Genomic DNA, 18652 nt, shown 5'->3' with positions numbered 1-18652 from the left:
AGACCCCAAGACAGTCTTCCTTAGGCTCATCCAGAATCCTGTGATATCTTCTCAGAATAAGGATATTGTTGCCCAAACACCCAATGGGAGTCCCCAAGAAATGGAGCGAGTGAACAAGGGCACACGCTCTGTCTCAAACTGGCTGTCCAGGGTTGGTAAGGAAGCAAGTGTTGTTGCAAAAGCAGCAAGCTGGGAATCAGAAGGCCAGGGTTCCAGTCACGGTGCTAAGTCACCCCACCCCCAGGCCTGGTCTTCATCTGCAAAATAAGAGGGTTGGAACAGATGGCCCCTCGGGTCCATCCCACGTCTGGTCTGACACCAATGATGTAAACCTCTTTGCAATTTCCACAGAGAGCCAGATGCAGGACCCCTCCTAAGCTCCCCAAGCCCTTTATGTCTACAGTTCTGAAACAGAACCTCAAATGTGACACTCCAAGCAACACTGATAAGCCTCTGATCCAACTCCATTTCACTGATGAGACACGGAAGCCCAACAAGATCGAGGATGACCATGTCCCCTCCTCCTGCCCTTTTCATGCCCTCCTTCCATCTACCAGGTGCCTGATATGTATGTAGCTGGCATCATGCTAGACTCCGTCAAGGCAAAATAAGAAGTCACAGCCCACCCTCAAGGAGCTCACAGTGCCAGACACACCACAACTCACCAGTACACGTGTATGCTGTGACTTCAGAGTGTCCAAAGCACACGGACATGGAAAGGTTAGAGGAACCAAACAGGAGCCACCCCATCTCAGCTGACTGCCAACACCAGCCAACGTCAGGCAAATCTTGAGGGTGCTTGGAATTCCTCCCTATAAAGCAGCCTAGTTGAACATCAGCCAATGCCTGGGCAGACGGGGACACTACTGACTGTCCCACATTCAAGTCCACCGCACTTGGCTCCAAAGAAATGGCTCCCTGCCTGGCCACCCACTACCAACTTTTCAAGGCACAGTCAACTTCTCTTCCATGAAACCTTGGCCAACGACACGGGACTCAATGTCACTCCCTCCCCCTATTTTTCTATCATCTATTTTACGTTCAGGTGTCCTCTGTCTGACCTGCAATTTGGTCTCCTCATCTATATCTTACCTCTCTAAAGCAGGATCATCTTCATAGCTGATGCTAAAACACTGCGTTGAATGCATGAATTCAGTGATTTGAGAGGCCAGTGGAAACCTACCCTCACCCTTCTCCCCACCACCACCTTCCTTCCCTAAATAACTCAAACATGTCACATGATCAAAAATCCACCATGGGAAATCCCTTCTCTTGACTGTGATAAGGACACATCAGATCTACATGACAGCACTCAAGAGTTTGGTGAGCATAAGAATAAGGAGAGACAGGAGAAAAATGTTCCAAAACCAACAAATTGATCAAAAGAACCGAACAGGCACCTGACAAACAGACCCATGTATGTCAAACTGATGGGGAAAGACAGCTATGTGATAAAAGGTATACTTTTACTTTTCCTTTTATTATATTTATAATATTATATATAATATATAATATTATAAATATAATAAATATATTTATTATATATATATTTATTATAATTATTATTATAATTATACTTTTAAATTTTCCTTAGAAAATTAGGAAAAAAAACAAAAAAACAAATTTAACTTCTATCTCACTACAGATTTTTAAAAATCCAGAAGAATTAAAGAATTTTAAAAGATAAGCATTAGAAGAAAATGTAAGGGGATATTTTTTATGATCTCAGGATGGGGAAGCTTCATAAGCAAGGCACAAATCCCAGAAACCATTAAAGAAAATAACTTTTCAAATGTAAAGTAAGCTCTAGACCCGTGATCCCTCAAGTCAAGAGTCGCATGCTCTACCAATTTCCAAATGAAAATTTCTTATAGAAAAGATCCCATAAACAAAATTAAAGACAAGTGATAGGCTTAATATGGGAGAAAATCCTTGGACCATATATAACAGAACAAAGACTCATCACCAAAAATAATCAAGCCTTCCTACAAATCATTGTTTTCAGTGATAAGGAACCCAGTAGAAAAACAGGCAAAGGTCCAAGTAGGCAATTTGCAGGAGAAATACAAAGCGGCCAGTAATTTATAGACTCTTCAACTGCTAGATATCAAGAAAATGTAAATTTTGGGGATGCCTGGGTGGCTCAGTCAGTTAAGCGTCTGCCTTGGGCTCAAGTCATGATCCCAGGGTTTTGGGATCAGCCTGGCGGCAGGCTCCCTGCTCAGCGGGGAGTCTGCTTCTCCCTCTCCTTCCTGCGCATGGTGCTGTCTCTCACTGTCTCTGTCGCTCTGTGTCTCTCTCTCTCAAATAAATAAACTCTTTTTTTTTTTTTAGATTTTATTTTTATTTATTCGACAGAGATAGAGACAGCCAGCGAGAGAGGGAACACAAGCAGGGGGAGTGGGAGAGGAAGAAGCAGGCTCATAGGAGGAGCCTGATGTGGGGCTCGATCCCACAACGCCGGGATCACGCCCTGAGCCGAAGGCAGACGCTTACCCGCTGTGCCACCCAGGCGCCCCTCAAATAAATAAACTCTTAAAAAAAAAAGAAAATGTACATTTTAAAATGTGGTATTTTCAGGCATCGTATTGGCAAAACGAAAAGTGGTAAGAGTCAATGTTGGTGAGAGTGCAGGGAAAAAGGAGTATAAATTGCACAACCAGGAGAGAGCAACTGACAGCATGCGAGCACATCTGCATCGTGCATTCCTCCGCCTCCAGCTCTGGCACCTCGGGTCACTGGTAACACACTGAGGAAGTCAAACCTCCTTTGAAGTGGTCACTCCAGGACCAAGAGTCAACTGACAAGAAGCAGGCCTGGAGCAGGACCACCCAAAGAGTCACAATCTTCTCAGCTTGCCGCTCTAGTATCAAGTTCCTGGGTGCAAATCTGAGGTCCAGACCCGCTCCAGATGCTTTACCCAATCACCCCTTTGGGCCCCAAGAATCTGGCCTCTTCGAATGCTTTCTCCAAAGCCTCCATCACCCTCCCCAAACCTTAGGAATCTGCTTCCCGCGGGGGTGCTGCAGGCTCTCCAGCAGCCCACCCCATGCTGGCGGGCCCCAGGACAAGCACAGAAAGAGCACGATCAGCCTTGAACAGGCCCAGCCTTCTCTATGTCGGGATCTCCCTTACAGATTATTACCCGTAGTCTCTCCACACTTTTCCCTCAAGGGTGCTATCCCTCACTAGGAAGTCTGAGGAGTCTCCAGTCAGACCAGCACGGATGTTCATTCAGAGCACACCTGTCCCAAGCAGAGAATCTGCCTTTGGAGACCCTCTTTCAGCCGGCCTTGGACCCACACTAAGCGCAACCAGGGTCCACTCGCTTTCAAGGTCTAACACCCTCCACCACCCCCAGCTTCACTCAGTTCTTCATTCAACTGCATCACCAACGGATACATTCAATCAGCACATATTGATTGAGAGCCTACTGACTGGTAACCTATCTCCTGCCAGCCCCTCAGAACACCTGTCCTCCTGGATACCAGCCCCTCCTCAGGTCACAGATCATCCCTCCAAGTCTTGGCTCCCCAGCTGCCTGCTCCTCTACTCTACGTATGCAAACTGCAGGCCTTTGCAAATCCTCCCACGTCCTCAGTGCAGTCCGCTGTGACCATGGCTTTCTTTTCTCCAGTGTCCTGCAGGCCATTCTGGCACTTCCTGAAACTGCACCCATTCTGCTGTGTACTGCTCTCCGCAGCTGCCTTGGAGTTGGAAAACGGCCACTCTTCTGCTGGATTTACAGTTGTTCAGAAAAACTATGCTAACTCAGCAGTTGAAAGCCATTCACGTTTCTCAAGTTCAAACACGCTTCCTTTCCCAAGGAGGACAGGCTTGGCCTTGAGAGTGATTCTAGCATGTCTGGTGCCGCTGACTTACATCACACGGAAAGCCAAACTCTCCAGGTCCTTGTTCCCCAGCTAGAGAATGCAGGAAGGTGCTGTTTGGCACAGTATGCGTGATTCTGATTTAGTAGATGTCTATTTAACTTTTACAAATTAAATCCTAGTGCAAAGGCTGAGAATTTGCTAATGTTTTTCAAAGATTTATTTATTTTTAGTTTAGAGAGAGAGAGCACACACCCGAGCAGGAGCAGGGGCAGAGGGAGAAAGAGAATCCTCAAGCTGACTCCGTGCAGAGCCCGCCTGGGCACTCAGTCCCAGGACCCTGAGACCGTGCCGCGAGCCAAAATCGAGAGTCAGACGTTTAACTGCCTGAGCCACCCAGGCACCCTGTTACTCGCTATTTTAAAGGAGCCTTTCAAAAGATGGACTCTTGCATGGAAACTTTTCCCCCTCTTTATCTTTCTTAAAATTCTGAGATAGAGATATAAATGTGTTCGGTCAGTTAAATGCATTACTAGCATATGGCTTACTGGTTTCTGACCAGCACTGCTACTCAATAGAACAAAGAAAAATATATGTATCACAAATAGTAAGGATATTATTTCATGAAACTTTACTGTGTGTGTACACCTATGTATGTGTATACTGAGTTATGATGTAAAATGAATTTCTTCTTGTGGGTCATGGTCAAAGTTTAAAAGCCACGGATACGTGGTAAGATTTAAAGGTCCCTGCATATTAGGTTTATTTAAGATGTCACATCTGCTGATAGACGAGGGGTCCCCAGTCTAAGAGTTTTGTGAGTTCTGAACACGATGCTTCACTATTCCAAGCCAGTGTTTTCTGAACTTTTTTGACTAAGACTTACAGTAAGAAACATATGTTTAAGCTGTGATTTTATACTCACAAACCACACAGGCACCATCACTGCCCACATAATTGAACAAATTTCATGACACACGACTTAGCCTGACTCTCTGCCTTGCTCCCAGATACTTCTTATTTTGTTTTTTAAAACGCTAATCACAACCCATTAAACCAACTTCACTATCCACTAATGTGCGATGACTCGCTTGGAGTCTGAAAAGCACCGTTCTCGGGGGTAATTGTACTTCCTGACCACGGAGTGAGTGAGAACAAACTGTGCCTGCCCAGAATACTGAGGCGTGGGAACAGAGGCCAGGCCTGGGCAGGCACTGTGCTCGGGCTTCCTGCAGTATTAAAGATTTCAGTGGGAGAGGGCAGGGGCACTACTCAGACACCCCTCCACCCAGAATGAAAGGACACAGCGTGGACATGCACCCCCTCCAGCGGGCTGCCCAGGTGGGCTAACTGGCATTCTGAAGCCAATGTTTTACAAAGACAGACCCGAAGCCTGGGGGTTCCCCGAACAACCCAGCCACGCCACCAGCCAGTAGCCTACAAACACCCCTCCCTCCTCTCCTGCCTGGAGCTTTCAGGGCCTTTAAAATGTCCTTCAAGTTGCAGCTCCAGACTCCAGCAACGCACCCAGCCAACTTCCCAACGTCACGGAACCCCTCCACTACTGGAGAGGCCTCCAGGTCTTCTCAATTCTGCCTTTACCCTACCTGCCCCCTCCCTCAAAGTCCTACAAATTAGGATTTCTAATTTCCACAAGAAAGCTGCAAAGCCCCAAGTGAGGCCACTCACCCCAACCTGGTGCTCTGGCGGAGGTGAGGGTCAGAAGCGGGTCTAGAGGCCACTGCACTGCCTTCTGGCCATTGCCCTGGTCCAAGGCCACTGACAGCACCCATACAAAAGAGGAGGGGACAAGCGAGAGGGGCCTGCCTCCCATCCAGTCCTACCATGCTCCAAGGATCAGGTCGTGAGCCCCTGTCCCCCACGCCATTCAGGCTAATCACCCCCTTTTCCTCCACTTTGGCAACAGCCGAGCAAGCAGGCAGAGGCTAGGCTGCTGGGTGGTCTCACGTGGCACTCAGGTACTGCACCATCTGGTCAATCCTGGGTGTCCTGGAGTGCTGGCCAGACTCCCGAACAAGCTTCTTGAAGGCAGGGACTCAGACACTTCTCTAAGTACAGGACTTACTTATTCTCTAAGTACTCAGATACAGCACCAGGACGGTGGAGGGGGTGCGGGGGACCCGTCGTGGAGAAACACAGCAGCAGATACAAGGGCAGACAAGGGAGCACCGACAGTTTCGAGGACCATGTGGTTCCGGCACAGCTAAAGCAACTGCAGCCGCCTCTGTGGTTTGACTCAAGGGGCCCTCTGGGGAGAAAATGGAGGGGGTGGAAGCGCACTGGGGTCGAGCGAGGTTGGTAGTAGGCGGCACAGCGGGGCTGTGGGAGTTGGAGAGAATACATGGGGCAGTGGGGCATGGACCCCGGGGTGCTGGGTGCAGGAACTAGAGTCAAGAGCTCACAAAGTAAATGTCCTGCACGAGGCCACCAAACCTCCCAGGGCCCTTACAAACAAGGTAGAGAAAGATCTTTAGTAGATTGCGTTGATACATGCCTGAGAAAGATTTGCTAAGAAACAGAAATTTCGTGGGGGCTTTTGGGATCCGATTCTAATCCAGGCTGGATATTCCTGACCAGCGATTGAGGCCAACGGTGAGGCAGGCAGGCAGGAACTAAGCCTGGAGGGGGGGGGGGTGGCGCGGGCGGCCTCGTGGGCCGCCCGGGGACCTCGGGCGCCCCCCGCCCGCCCCCCTTTCCTCCGAGGGCTCCCTGGAGGCCGAGGGGCGGGGAAAACTCGCGGCGGTCTTGCATCAGACGAAAGGCGGGCACAGCGTTTGCTGTCCTAGCCCGGCCGCCTTGCCTGCAGCCTCTCCGGCTGCCACGAGACAGGCTGGAGCTCTGCCAGAGCCCCCCAGGGAAAGCTGGACTCGGCCGGGCTAGCCAGGACTTAGTCCGGGAAGGCTCGCGGGACCCTGGGCTCCCCACGCGGAAACTACTTTGGTGCCCCTTCCCCCCGCTGCGCAGGGCTGCCAGGGCCACTGCGCGCGAAGGCGCTGGGGAGCCGCGCTGGCATCCCGCGCGCAGCCCGCAGGACCAGTTGGAGCAACCTGCGCTTTGCAATGCTCGCAGGACGCGAGCCAACGTGAAACACGTGGTTGCAAACTGAACGCAAAGTGTGCATCCTGCAGCTCGCCGCTGTATGTTCTCCCCTCCCCCAGCCCCCAATCTCGGGAGGCCCCAGGATTGACTGGTACCGGGGACGGGGAGTGGGGGTGGGGCGCGCTGGCCCCGGCGCGGCCGGCCAATTTCGGCAGGGGATGCCAACGAACCCTCGTCTCTCTTCCGCTCGCTTTACCTGCAGCTCGGCTATCAGCTCCTCTTTACTCAGGTTCTGCTTCTCCACCACCTGCAGCCCTCCATCTTGCAGGATCTTCCGGCAGCAAGGGTCCAGGCTATCACTGATGAGCACTTTCCGCAGATTTGCAAAGGCCATTGCTGCAGTCAGCCTTGGAATCTGCCGCTCCCGCCGGGCAGAAGCGCCTAAGCCGAGAAGCTGTAGTTCCGGCGAGCGGTGTAACTAGGCAGGACTTTATCTCCCGCTCCCCTTTTATCTTCCCCTTCAGCTCCTACCGCCTCCTTCTGATTGGACAAAAACACTCAAACTCTCGGTGACTCCGCCTCCTCCTCGCAACTCGAGCCTTCAATTCCCCGCCCACTTTATTATTCTCCAGCGATGAATTTCTCAATCTCAGCGAAAGCCCTTGCCTACACCTGGTGAGCGCATAGAAACACAATTTGCGCTGACTGGCTGATTCATATCTCACCTAGAAATATTTGTTCTCACCCTAGAAAAATGTTTCATGTTCACTTCTTTCTTCCAAAGAACGTATTCAATAATTCCTTAACAAGAATTTACTGAATGCAGGTAATATGTTCAGGGCACCGTGCTGGATGCTGAAGGGCTCGGGCATCCTCTGGTGGGCTAACACCGAGGGTACCAAAGGCAGACACGGGAAGTTACATAGTGAAAAGCAATAGGAAACTTTCAGAGACCTCACAAAACAGTGCTTAATTACAAAAGAATGATGCATTGAGAATTAGGGATTTGAAGAACAGGGACCGGGTGCATGTAGAGCAGCCAGAATTTTTGTTCAAGTTCCCCATTCTTTTCTTCCTCCACTTCCTCTCTGATTATGAAAAAGACAAAAGGAATGTGAGAGGTCAGTCTGATTTATATGTTGACCAAGGAGGCACTTCCCAACTCTTAACTCTTTTATGTTTAAACCCCACAACAAATGTGCCTATCCCATGGCCCGCTTTCCAGAAATATTCGGGGGGAAAATCCATTTGGGACTATTTAAGGCCCTCTAGGATCAGAGGCAGAGTCAGTCGTGCTCCTAGGTGAATGAGAATTCAGTTTATCCAGCGGTGAGCCATCTGGTCTTGAGAAGCACCCAGCATCACCTAGGGGCGCCAGGAAGGCTTCCAGCAATGCTGTCTTTCAGAAGATGCTCTAATGCTCCTTGAAGGCAAGCACCCTGAGACACCTGAGGGTATGGTGATAAGCAAGACATTATCTGCCTTCCAGCTGCTCTTGTCAATTGTCTCACCTTGAGAGCTGAATAGAAAGAACCAGGGAGAGAAGAAGTGACATTGACAAAGGCCCAGGGTTTGAAGAATAGCTGAAGGCGATGCCTAGGGGTGCAAAAGACAGCGGCAGAGGGGCCAGGCTGCCCAGCAGGGGCCTTGGCCTGGGGGGGAGTTTGAACTGAGCTCCAAAGTAGTAAAGAGGTGCTGAGTGATTTTTTAGATGGGATCAGCTTACATTAGCTGAGCTGAGCCCTGACACTCCTCATGGAGGTAATACCGCTCTGCACTGCCCCTCTATCCCCCACCCCCATTCCCACCCTTAGCCCCTACCTCCAACATCAACTGCAAGTTGAGCATTTTTCTTTTACAGTCAGCCTAGAAGCAGAGGAAATACTCTCCCCCCACCCCATGTTATGGCTTCCATCCATAAAACAGGAACTTTGGCCTTCTTGGAAGTATTAGGAAAATAATTCTGCCATTCTCTTGAGACCCCTGACTCCCTCCCCTCCCTGAGCCCCAGCCCCTTGGGAAGAGAGACAGTCTGGTTAGTGAGTTGAGGGGAAAAGTCCTAGTGCCAGCCCAGGCCAGCCCCTGCTTAGCTCTCTCTTTTGGAGCTGAAGCCCACAAATAATGTGCCCTCCCCTGCTCCCTTGTGTATAGTGAGCCCACCAGGGCAGGCCTCACCCCATGTACCTGAGGGGGCAGGAGCCACAGCTGTCCGGCTGCTCTCCCTATAGAGGATAAGGTTCATGGGAGAGAGGGAAGGGGGAGAGGTAAGAATCTTGTTTTTTTTTACTTGGAGCCTGGCCGTGATCTCCAAAGTCACATTAGGAGTAATAAAACAGATATTTTGATAAGTAGATGATGAATTGTCATCTGCAAAACAGGCACATCTGAATCTGAATTCCAGCTTCTTAGATTACTGATAATGTGACCTTGGGCAAATTACATTGCTTCTCTTAGACTTCGTTTTCTTCTCTGTAATATGGGGCTAATAGGATAGTGCATACTCCATAAGGTTGCTGTGACGATATGTAAAGCACCCAAATGAGTGCAATCTGTAGTGCTTACCTTTTGTTCATTCATTCATTCATTCAATCAGACAGCCAACGCATATTTATTGAGAGCTTATCATGTGCCAGGCACTGCTAAGGGTGCTGGGAATAAAGCTTTGAAGGGGACAAACACAGTCCCTTCTCTCATGGAGCTTATGTTCCGTTTTGGGATCAGAAAATAAACGATAACCTCAGAATGTGAAAGTATGATGAAGAACGCAAAACCGAGTGACGTGATAGAGAGGATGGGATGCAGGGGTATTTATGTTAGACTTTATAACCAGGAAGGGGCATTCCAAGAAAAGGATACTTGGGTTGACACCAAAATAAGAAGTCAATTTGCAAAGAGCAGAGGAAAGAAAATTCTAGGCAGAGGGCAAAGCAGAACAAGTCTGGCACATTCAAAGAACCTGGTCCCAGATATTCCTATAGCACTTACTGTGTGCCAGACACACTGCCATGCCCTGGGATAACAATGCTGAACAAGTCACACACAGTGCCTGCCCTCCGGGGACTTGCGGTCTAGCATGTGAGCCTGTGTGCGGTGTGCGGCCTGCATGGGACAGTCAGTATAATCTCTGAGAAGGGCAGCGTTTAAGCTGAGATCTGAATGTGGATGAAGAGCCAAAGGAGAACATTTGGAAGAATATTCAGGGGAAAGAAGACCGTAAGAATAAAATCACTTGAGTTGGAAAGAGCACCTGTCATATAGAGACCAAAGGGGAATGAGGTGTGAGATGAGGTGGAGAGGTCAACAGGGGACAGACTACTTAGGCCATGTGAATAGTCTGGACTTCAGTGGATGCAAATTAAAAACTCAGTTTAAACTGGCTCAAGGTGTCTAAGAAGACCAAATGAGGACAGAAGTGAGCTCAGACTGGTGTCATTGGCAATCTATCTCTCTCCCCATCTCTGTTTTCTCTGGCTTTGCTTCATTTCCAGAAACTCAAGATGTGGCAAGAACGTCACCAGTTAGTGAAGACTATAAGATTCAGTTGTATATTCTAAACACTTTTGCAATCCTCGAAGATTGCACTCATTTTCCAAGAATTGCCACAGTATTTTAATACCTGATCCTCCACGGGTAAACTGGGGTCATGGATCTGTCCCTGAACCTATCCTTCTGGCCAGGGGGAATGGATATGCTGACTGGCCAGTCCTGAGGAAAGCACCCATTTCAGATCTGAGGAATGTTCCATCTGGAATATATGCTAAGAGTATGAGGAAAGTGGGTCTCCAAAGGGAACTTCAGGGTGCTAAGCCAAAGGAAAGGGAGTGGGGATTGGAAGACAGCCTGGCAATACCAACAGCTGACCACTCCACCATGCTAAGGTGTTTAGATATTATTCTAAGTAGGATGGGAAACCATTGCAGTTTAGTTATAAGGAGGGAAAGTATTATCTAAGTTTTAAGATGATCATTCTATATTTTACACCAAAAAGACTCCTTTTTGCAGTGCTGTTTTGATTATCATTATGATGATGATGACAATGAATACCATGATGTTAATGATTAGCAGAGAAGTGGGTCCCTGGTTTGGCACCTGGAACGACTCAGTAAGGCACAGTCAGAACTTGAAAAGGCAACCCTCTGACAGTGAAACTAATAAGAATCAATGAATAATGGATGGAGTTAACCACCTGAGAAAGTAACCCACCCTGAGAGAAGGTAAATGTCTGAAAAAGGAGTTTTGGGAATGACCAGATCAAATGAAAAGAATACTGTTTCATCCAAATACTACTAAATGTTAAAAAGAAAAAAACCCTCTTAATATAATCAATTGCATTATAATTTTTTCTGCAAGAAGAATATATTAATGGAAAGGCTGGTCTGCATGTTCAGAAAGATGATCCAAGGTGAGTCTTGGCTTTTACCCAGCACTGTTCTAGAAGAAAGAGAGGAGGACTTCATGTGACAGACAGGAGTGGTCAGTAGCAAGGTGTACTTCGATGTGGTACAGGGAGAATTCACCAGATTTTATCATAGTCTGTATAAAAATATCCCTTCTGATTCTGCAACTCCTTTCCTTTGCAGTTCTTCTGAGTGCCTATTTTATATTCCAGAAACCCTGATTTCAGTAAAGGGTTGCTGAGTGGATCTGTTTCTCACCAGATCTCATTGCCAGGTCCTGTGGCAAAAGGAGAAACACACAGATGCTAAACGGCTGTGTTTTGAAGGGGTCCTGCAACAGGAGAATGCTGTCAAGCAACAAAGGTTGAGGGAATTGAGCACAGTCACTAGATAGACAATCCCCCTGTTCATGAACACACGAGTAAGGGGGAGCAAAGTACATGACCCCAAAATATGCACTATGACATGTGGATTATTTGGAGCTAAAGGCAATCAAGACCCAGCAGACTCAAGAAAAAGCTATTACCAGAGACAACTTTTTATCTTAAAGACCTATCCACATGGCAAGACAAACATCGAATTACTGAACATTTGCTCTTCTTACAGTCCTGTGAATTACCCTCTTCCCCTTTGAAGTCCAGGCCTCTATCCTATTCCTTACATCAGGAGGGTATATAATCTATCGCCTGGATTGACCCTGGGTCTCATATTCTAATGGGGCTTTGGTACATACATAATTACATTTGTTTTTCTCCTGTTAATCTGTTTTATGTGAATTTAATTAATAAAGCCAGCCAAAAGAATCTAAAGGTGTAGAGGAAAAATTTTCCTCCCCTGTGGAATTCAGGTTTGTATTCTTGTCTCTTGTGAGTTAGGCTAGTGGTAGTCTCTGAATTTCTGATTGACACCGGCTTTCCTCTGAGATTTTAGGCTCTTCTCTCCTTACCTTTAACTACAATGTCTCGGAACCTCTTTAGGTCCCTGAACTCTATAAGAATCTCAGGAAATCTACAAACCCACTCACCTTCTAAATAGTGCATACAGTTTTGGGAATTCATGCACCTTTTACAACCTACTCATGGGCCTCCTAGGATCCAATGAACCTCTTGTTAGATGCTCATATTTACATGGATTAGGCATGGTAATAAAGTGCAAAATAGTCATAATGATAATACAAATATTTATTGATCATTTTAAAGTGCTAGCTAAGTGTAACTCAGGAAACCCTCACAACTCTATGGTGTAGGTGCCACTATTATTTGTGTTTTACAAGTGATAAATCTTAGACACGTATTCAGCCCAGCTTTACAATTTAGAGCAGTAAAATGATTACCAAAAGTTACATGACAATAGGTTGTAAAGTTATGATTATAGCATTTCCTTAAATCTCTAGTCAGACTTCTAATTGCACTGTCCTCACATCTTTTCAAAATAAAATCAAAAGTCTTCCTTTCTCTAAAATAGTATACTCAACTTAGGAACAACAATACAGGTGTGCCTGGGTGGTGAAGATGGTTAAGTGTCTGGTTCTTGGTTTCAGCTCAGGTTGTGATGTCAGGGTCATGATATCCAGCCCTGCGTGGGACCCTATGCTCAGCATGGCATCTACTTAAGATTCTCTCTCCCTCTGCTCCTCCCCACCCCCATGCTTGCACTCTCTCTCTCAAATAAATAAATAAATAAATCTTAAAACAACAACAACAACAACAATACAACAGACTTTCATGTTATAGCTATTTTTTTTTAAGTAAACTCTACCACAGTGTGGGGCTTGAACTCACAACCTCAAGATCAAGAGTCACATGCTCTACCAACTGAGCCAGTCAGCCCTGTGGGGTACTGGATTGGATGGGGCACGGTCACNGGGGGCACGGTCGCTTCCTTAATGATTGCCATGTATGCAGGAAGTGGCATTGAAGACAAAATGGGCTTCTCTAATTAGACACCAGNCACGGTCACTTCCTTAATGATTGCCATGTATGCAGGAAGTGGCATTGAAGACAAAATGGGCTTCTCTAATTAGACACCAGACAGAAAGTTTCATCCCATTTCATGTCCTGTCATTACCAAAATGAATCAGAGGACAGAGCTACTTTCCTGTAAATGCCTCAGTCAACTCAGGCTACTATAATAAAATGCTACAGACTGGATGGCTGAAACAACATTTATTTCTCACAGTTCTGCAAAGTAGAAGTCCAAGATCGGGGTGCCAATATGGCTCAGTTCTTGGTGAGAGCCCTTTTCCTGGTTTACAAATGGCTACTTCCTCACATGGCAGAGAGTGTGTTCTGATCCCTTGACCCCTGGTAAGAATATCAGTCCCAACATGGGGGCTCTGTCCCCATGACCTCATTAAAATCTAATTACCCCCTTCAAAGTCCCCATCTCCAAATACAATCAGTTTGGGGTTAGGGCTTCAATATATGGATTTTTTAGACATTCAGTCTGTAGCATGCCCCAAAACCTTAGTAATACCCCCCTGCCTGAAAACATGGGCTCCAAGGTCAGGCTTCCTCAACATCTATCAAGCCCAAGGGTCCCTACTTCTACAGCACAGTGCCCAGGTGATTTCAGAATACAAATATATGTGGGAGAGATGAGTTTCAAATTCAAAGTCTCCATTTATTCAGTTTGCATTGCCTGTACTGTAGGAATTAATCTTTATTTTTTCCTGTTCTTCCATTTCATTTCTCTTCCAGACAGCAAACTCCCCATTCATAGCCCTAACCTTGGAATTACTCTTCTCTCTTCTTAGGTCACCTTCTGACATTTTCAGGCCAGAATTGCTCTCTCTCCAAGCCCTCAAGTCTTCAAAGAGGCAGTATTCTTTTCTACTCAGGCTCCAGGTCCAGTTCTTTAACTTCCGATAGAAACATTTAACTTTGTATTTTAGGGTAATCTGGAATAATTCATTGACTAATTTACTCTCCTCTACACTTATTCTCCTATATAGAACCCCTAATCTCTGTCTTGTATTATAGAGACTGAGAAGGCCTGGGACAAAAATGGGTTGCTATCTTTAATGCTACTGTCAACTCTGAATCTGAGTGGAATCTCTGATTAATCATTCTCACTAATGTGAAAATGACTGATACAATCTTAATATTACTTCTCTCACAGTTATCTTTATGCACATTTCATGTCTGCAAATGAGATCTTACATTTATGTAGGAATTGTGTAGTTCATAAAATAGTGATGACTCAGTAGGTAGAACACACTGATATTACCAACACCCATTTCAAAGATGAGCAATTGAGGCTCAAAGAAGATGCATGGGACTTTGGATTGCAGCCACCATAGAGTAACAGGGTCCAGGTTTACCCCTTACCTGAAACAACTAAAACAAAAGACAAATACATGAAACAACGGTTTCCAAGACACTGACATTAGAACAAAAGGCAGTGATAGCTGAGAGATAGGAAGCAAAGAAGGTAAGTCCTATGATTGCCTCAGCTTACTGTCTGGAGAGAGTTTCCAGGCCAGGGCAGAAATGGGGAAACGATTTCTGGGGAAATGTTGGTCTCCCTGAAACAAGAAGATGGAGCTGTGTCACAGAGAATAGTGGAGAGGAGAGAGCTGAAAACAGTCATAGTTCTGGAGATCTGGTAGAGGAGGTCCTTTGAGTTTGCAGCTGAGGATGCCCACTGTATGCATGTAAAGAAACTACTGGAAGGCAGGGAAATAATCTCTTAAAGGAATAATCTCTAGAGCTCACATGGTCCAGAAACAGCTGTTATTCTCACCAGCCAGACCAGAAACCCTCACAATTCACAAGATACTGGCTCTTGCTTCAGTAGTAGATAAAATGAGCTTTAGACGAAGCACTGCTTTGGTCTGGCCTACCAAAACTTAAAAGACATACCCAAAAAGATTGAATTGTTCCTAAGTAATTTAACCACATCCCTGATCAACTTGAGAATATATGTAGAAATACAGTAATTGACAACATGCAACAAGGTAAAATTTGCAATGTATAGATTTCAATAAAAAATTACCAGGCATGCAAAGAAACAAACAAATGACCCATAATGAGAAGAAAAACCAATCAATGGAAATCAACCCAGAACTTGACACAGATGCTAAAATTAATAGTCAAGGACATAAAAACAAATATGAGAACTGTATTTCATATATTCAAAAGACTAATGAAAAGAGTGAGCACATCAAATATAGACATGGAAGATGTAAAAGACCCAAATCAAATTTCTAGAGATGGTATAACTACAATGTGTGAGATGGAAAGCCACAGAGTGGGCTTAACAGATTATATAGAAGAAAAGATTGGTGAATTTGAAATTTTATTTATTTGAGAGACAGAAAGAGAGAGACCATGCGGGTGTGCTCAAGCAGGGGGAGGAGCAGAGAGAGAGGGAGAAGGAAGAAGCAGATTCCTGGCTAAGCGGGAGCCCCAGGCGGGGCTCAGGCTCACTACCCCGAGATCATGACCTGAGCCGAAATCAAGAGACAGACACTTAACCAACCGAGTCACTCAGGCCCCCCCAAGATTGGTGAATTTGAAGACATCGATATAAACTATCCAAAAATGAAATGCAGTATGACTGGGAAAAGAAATTAGCAGAAAATTTCAAATGACCTGATATAAATGTAACTAGAATCCTTAAGGGGAAGGGAAGGGGACACGGGGAGAGAAAAAATATTTGAAGGAACAGTTACCAAACATGTTTCCAAGTTTGATTTGTTGAATCAACAAATCCAGAGGCTCAATGAACCTCAAGCATCAGACGCATGAAAAAAATTACACCAATGATCATGTAGGTATGTCAAAAAAAAAGTGACGAAGCGCAAATCCTAAAAGCAGCCAGAAGGAAAAGACAAGACGTTATGTTCAGAGGAACAACGGTGAGGATGGTGGCAAATTTCCCATAGATGCAAGCCATAAGAAAGCGTAACGACGTCCTTAAATCCTGAGAGGAAACACAAATTCTATAGCCAGCAAACACATTTTTCAAGAACGAAGATAAGTTTTTTGATATGTAAGAGCTGAAAGAATTAATCATCAGCACACTTTCACTGTAAGAAATATGGAAGGAAGTCCTTCAGGCAGAAGGAGCACAATACTGTCTGGATCTATACAAAGGGGTGAGGAGCCCTGGAAATGCTAATTATGTGAGTAAATGCAATAATGTTGTAGATCTTGCTCAGAGTTTGAGAGCGGCAGACCGGAAACTTGGTGCAGGTCTTCTGACACCATGGTCAATTTACCCACACGTGCAGCTCTACGTAGCGAGCAGTGTGCCATTTATCAATCAACAAATGCGGATTACACGTGGAACGGACCATATGCTTTGTGGTTTGCTCAGAGGTGAGCTAGGTAACTGGGTTAGCATTTCTGGAAGACTTCATGGTGGGCTTGGCCTTTAAAAGGGATGGGATGGGATGGGATGGGATGGGATGGGATGGGATGGGATGGGATAAGATAGGATAGGATAGGATAGGATAGGATAGGATAGGATAGGATAGGATAGGATAAGGTAGGGTAGGATAGGATAAGCAGTGAAGCAGAGTGGGGCTCTCTGGAGGGTTCTAAGCACAAGTGTGGAAGCAGCAATGTGCATTAGAGATTGGTGGAGGTGAAGGTGAGGAGAGGGGGAGGTTGGCCTGCCTGTAGCAGATGCTTTCTGCCGGAAAAGAAAGGAGATTCATTTGGAAAAGGAGGTTATGGAATAACCTTTAATGTCACAGAGAGGTTTTTAATTTAGAGATTGGCACGTGACTCAGGCTGTTGATAGGGAGCAAAAAAAGAGAAGCTAACTGGTAAATTTTAGAGTCAAGCCCATGATTACATGCTCATTAGCGATTTGATCCAACCATCTATATAACAAGCTTATTAGGCAACGTATAATACATGCACGCCAGCATTTGTGTTTCTGTATTCTCCAGAAGGCAATCAGAGACTCAGGACATTAGGTAGGCAGAGAAGGCATAAATCAGACATTTGATCATTAAAGTGGATAGATGTTCAGTTTGGCCATATAGTGCCTATTGGATCTGTGATAAATCACTTCTCCTCTATGTAGCCCCTTGTCCTCATCTGGAAACAGAGTCGTTGTGAACATGTCCTGAAAAAAATAAAGTGAACGCGCTTTGAACGCAAGCATCCTAAACAATTGTTATTTGATATGACTGTCCCGTGATGAGAAAAAACAGCCCTTACTGTTCTGGGTGTGTTTGAACAGTACATACTTGATTAAAAAGGCAAATGTGTTCAAAGGTGATTGTTTATTTTCTCTTAGTCTGCAACCGTTTTCACTGAAACTGTTTTTCTTGCAGTCATTGTATTGATTGCTCTTTCCTTTACTCCAATGTCTCTTCTTGCCTTGCCTAACTGTACAGTTATCAAAGTCACCTCAACTATAAGTCAAACAAACCAAAGAGTTGAAGCATATGGTGTAAATACTCATTTATTCATTTATGTGTTTGTTTATTCACATTTATGGTTCAATTAAAGTATCCGAGATCTATGCAAATAAGAAAGACTGTCGCTTTGAGGAGCTGACAGTGAGTGGGTCACACAGTTGGGTAAATCAGTGACTCTCTCTCTCTCTTTTTTTTTTAAAGATTTTATTTATTTATTTGAGAGAGAGAGTGTGTGTGCATAAGCAGGGGGGAAGGACAAAGGGAGAGGGCGAAGCAGGCTTCCCGCTGAGCAGGGAGCCCCGATGTGGGACTGGATCCCCCAGGACCCTGGGATCAGGACCTGAGCCGAAGGCAGAGGCTTAACTGACTGAGCCATCCAGGCACCCCAATTAGTGACATTCTTGCAGAAAAGTGTGGGGAGTGCTGTGGTGAACACGGTCTCAGATGTGCTAGTAGAAACCAGATCAGCTGGCAGGGCTGTGGGGATGGGCTGAGGAAGTCCCAATGCCCAGGACCCTGAGCTGAATATGGAAAGGCCACAGGAGCAGTCTAGTAAATATATCACACTTTATGCAGAGGAACTGGTATGCCTTAAAGTACCAGTGTGTGAGAAACCATGACATGTTCTGGAAACGGCAAATCGGTCGGTAATATCGGAGCATAGGATGGGAGGGGGAAGTGATGTGTAATGAGCCAGGACGATGGACACTTGCCAGGTCAGGAATAGCCCTGCAATCAAGGAGTGTGCATTTTATCCAAAAAGAGATAGGGAAGTAGAGAGGGGATAGAGAGTCCATCCGGTGGTGGGGTCTTAACCAGAATGTGTAAGAGGGACTCTAGGTGTGGATGTGTTGACAGCATTCAGGTATGAAATACTGTGGAGCCTTAGATATTCTTTGTATTGTCTTGTCCTTTTACTTCTCTTACTGGCTATTGTTACTGAACATCTCTGGACTATTTCAATGTGAATAACCTTCGGGACAAGA

At 45.8% G+C, this 18652-nt stretch overlaps 1 protein-coding gene across 1 annotated transcript in view; it reads right to left on the bottom strand.

Annotated features, from left to right (window-relative positions):
* Positions 1–7393, bottom strand: part of PHGDH (phosphoglycerate dehydrogenase) — a 32515-nt gene extending 25122 nt beyond the window's left edge. The window contains exon 1 of the mRNA XM_002928395.4: positions 7147–7393. Coding sequence (XP_002928441.1) covers positions 7147–7284 — 138 coding nt within the window. The 5' untranslated portion in view covers positions 7285–7393. The remainder of the gene's footprint in view (positions 1–7146) is intronic.
* Positions 7394–18652: the final 11259 nt, after the last annotated feature.

Source organism: Ailuropoda melanoleuca, chromosome 2, assembly GCF_002007445.2.
Source record: "Ailuropoda melanoleuca isolate Jingjing chromosome 2, ASM200744v2, whole genome shotgun sequence".
NCBI classification, from domain to species: domain Eukaryota; kingdom Metazoa; phylum Chordata; class Mammalia; order Carnivora; family Ursidae; genus Ailuropoda; species Ailuropoda melanoleuca.
The sequence above is the reverse complement of the archived record's forward strand: the minus strand, read 5'-3'. Positions and strand labels throughout refer to the sequence as shown.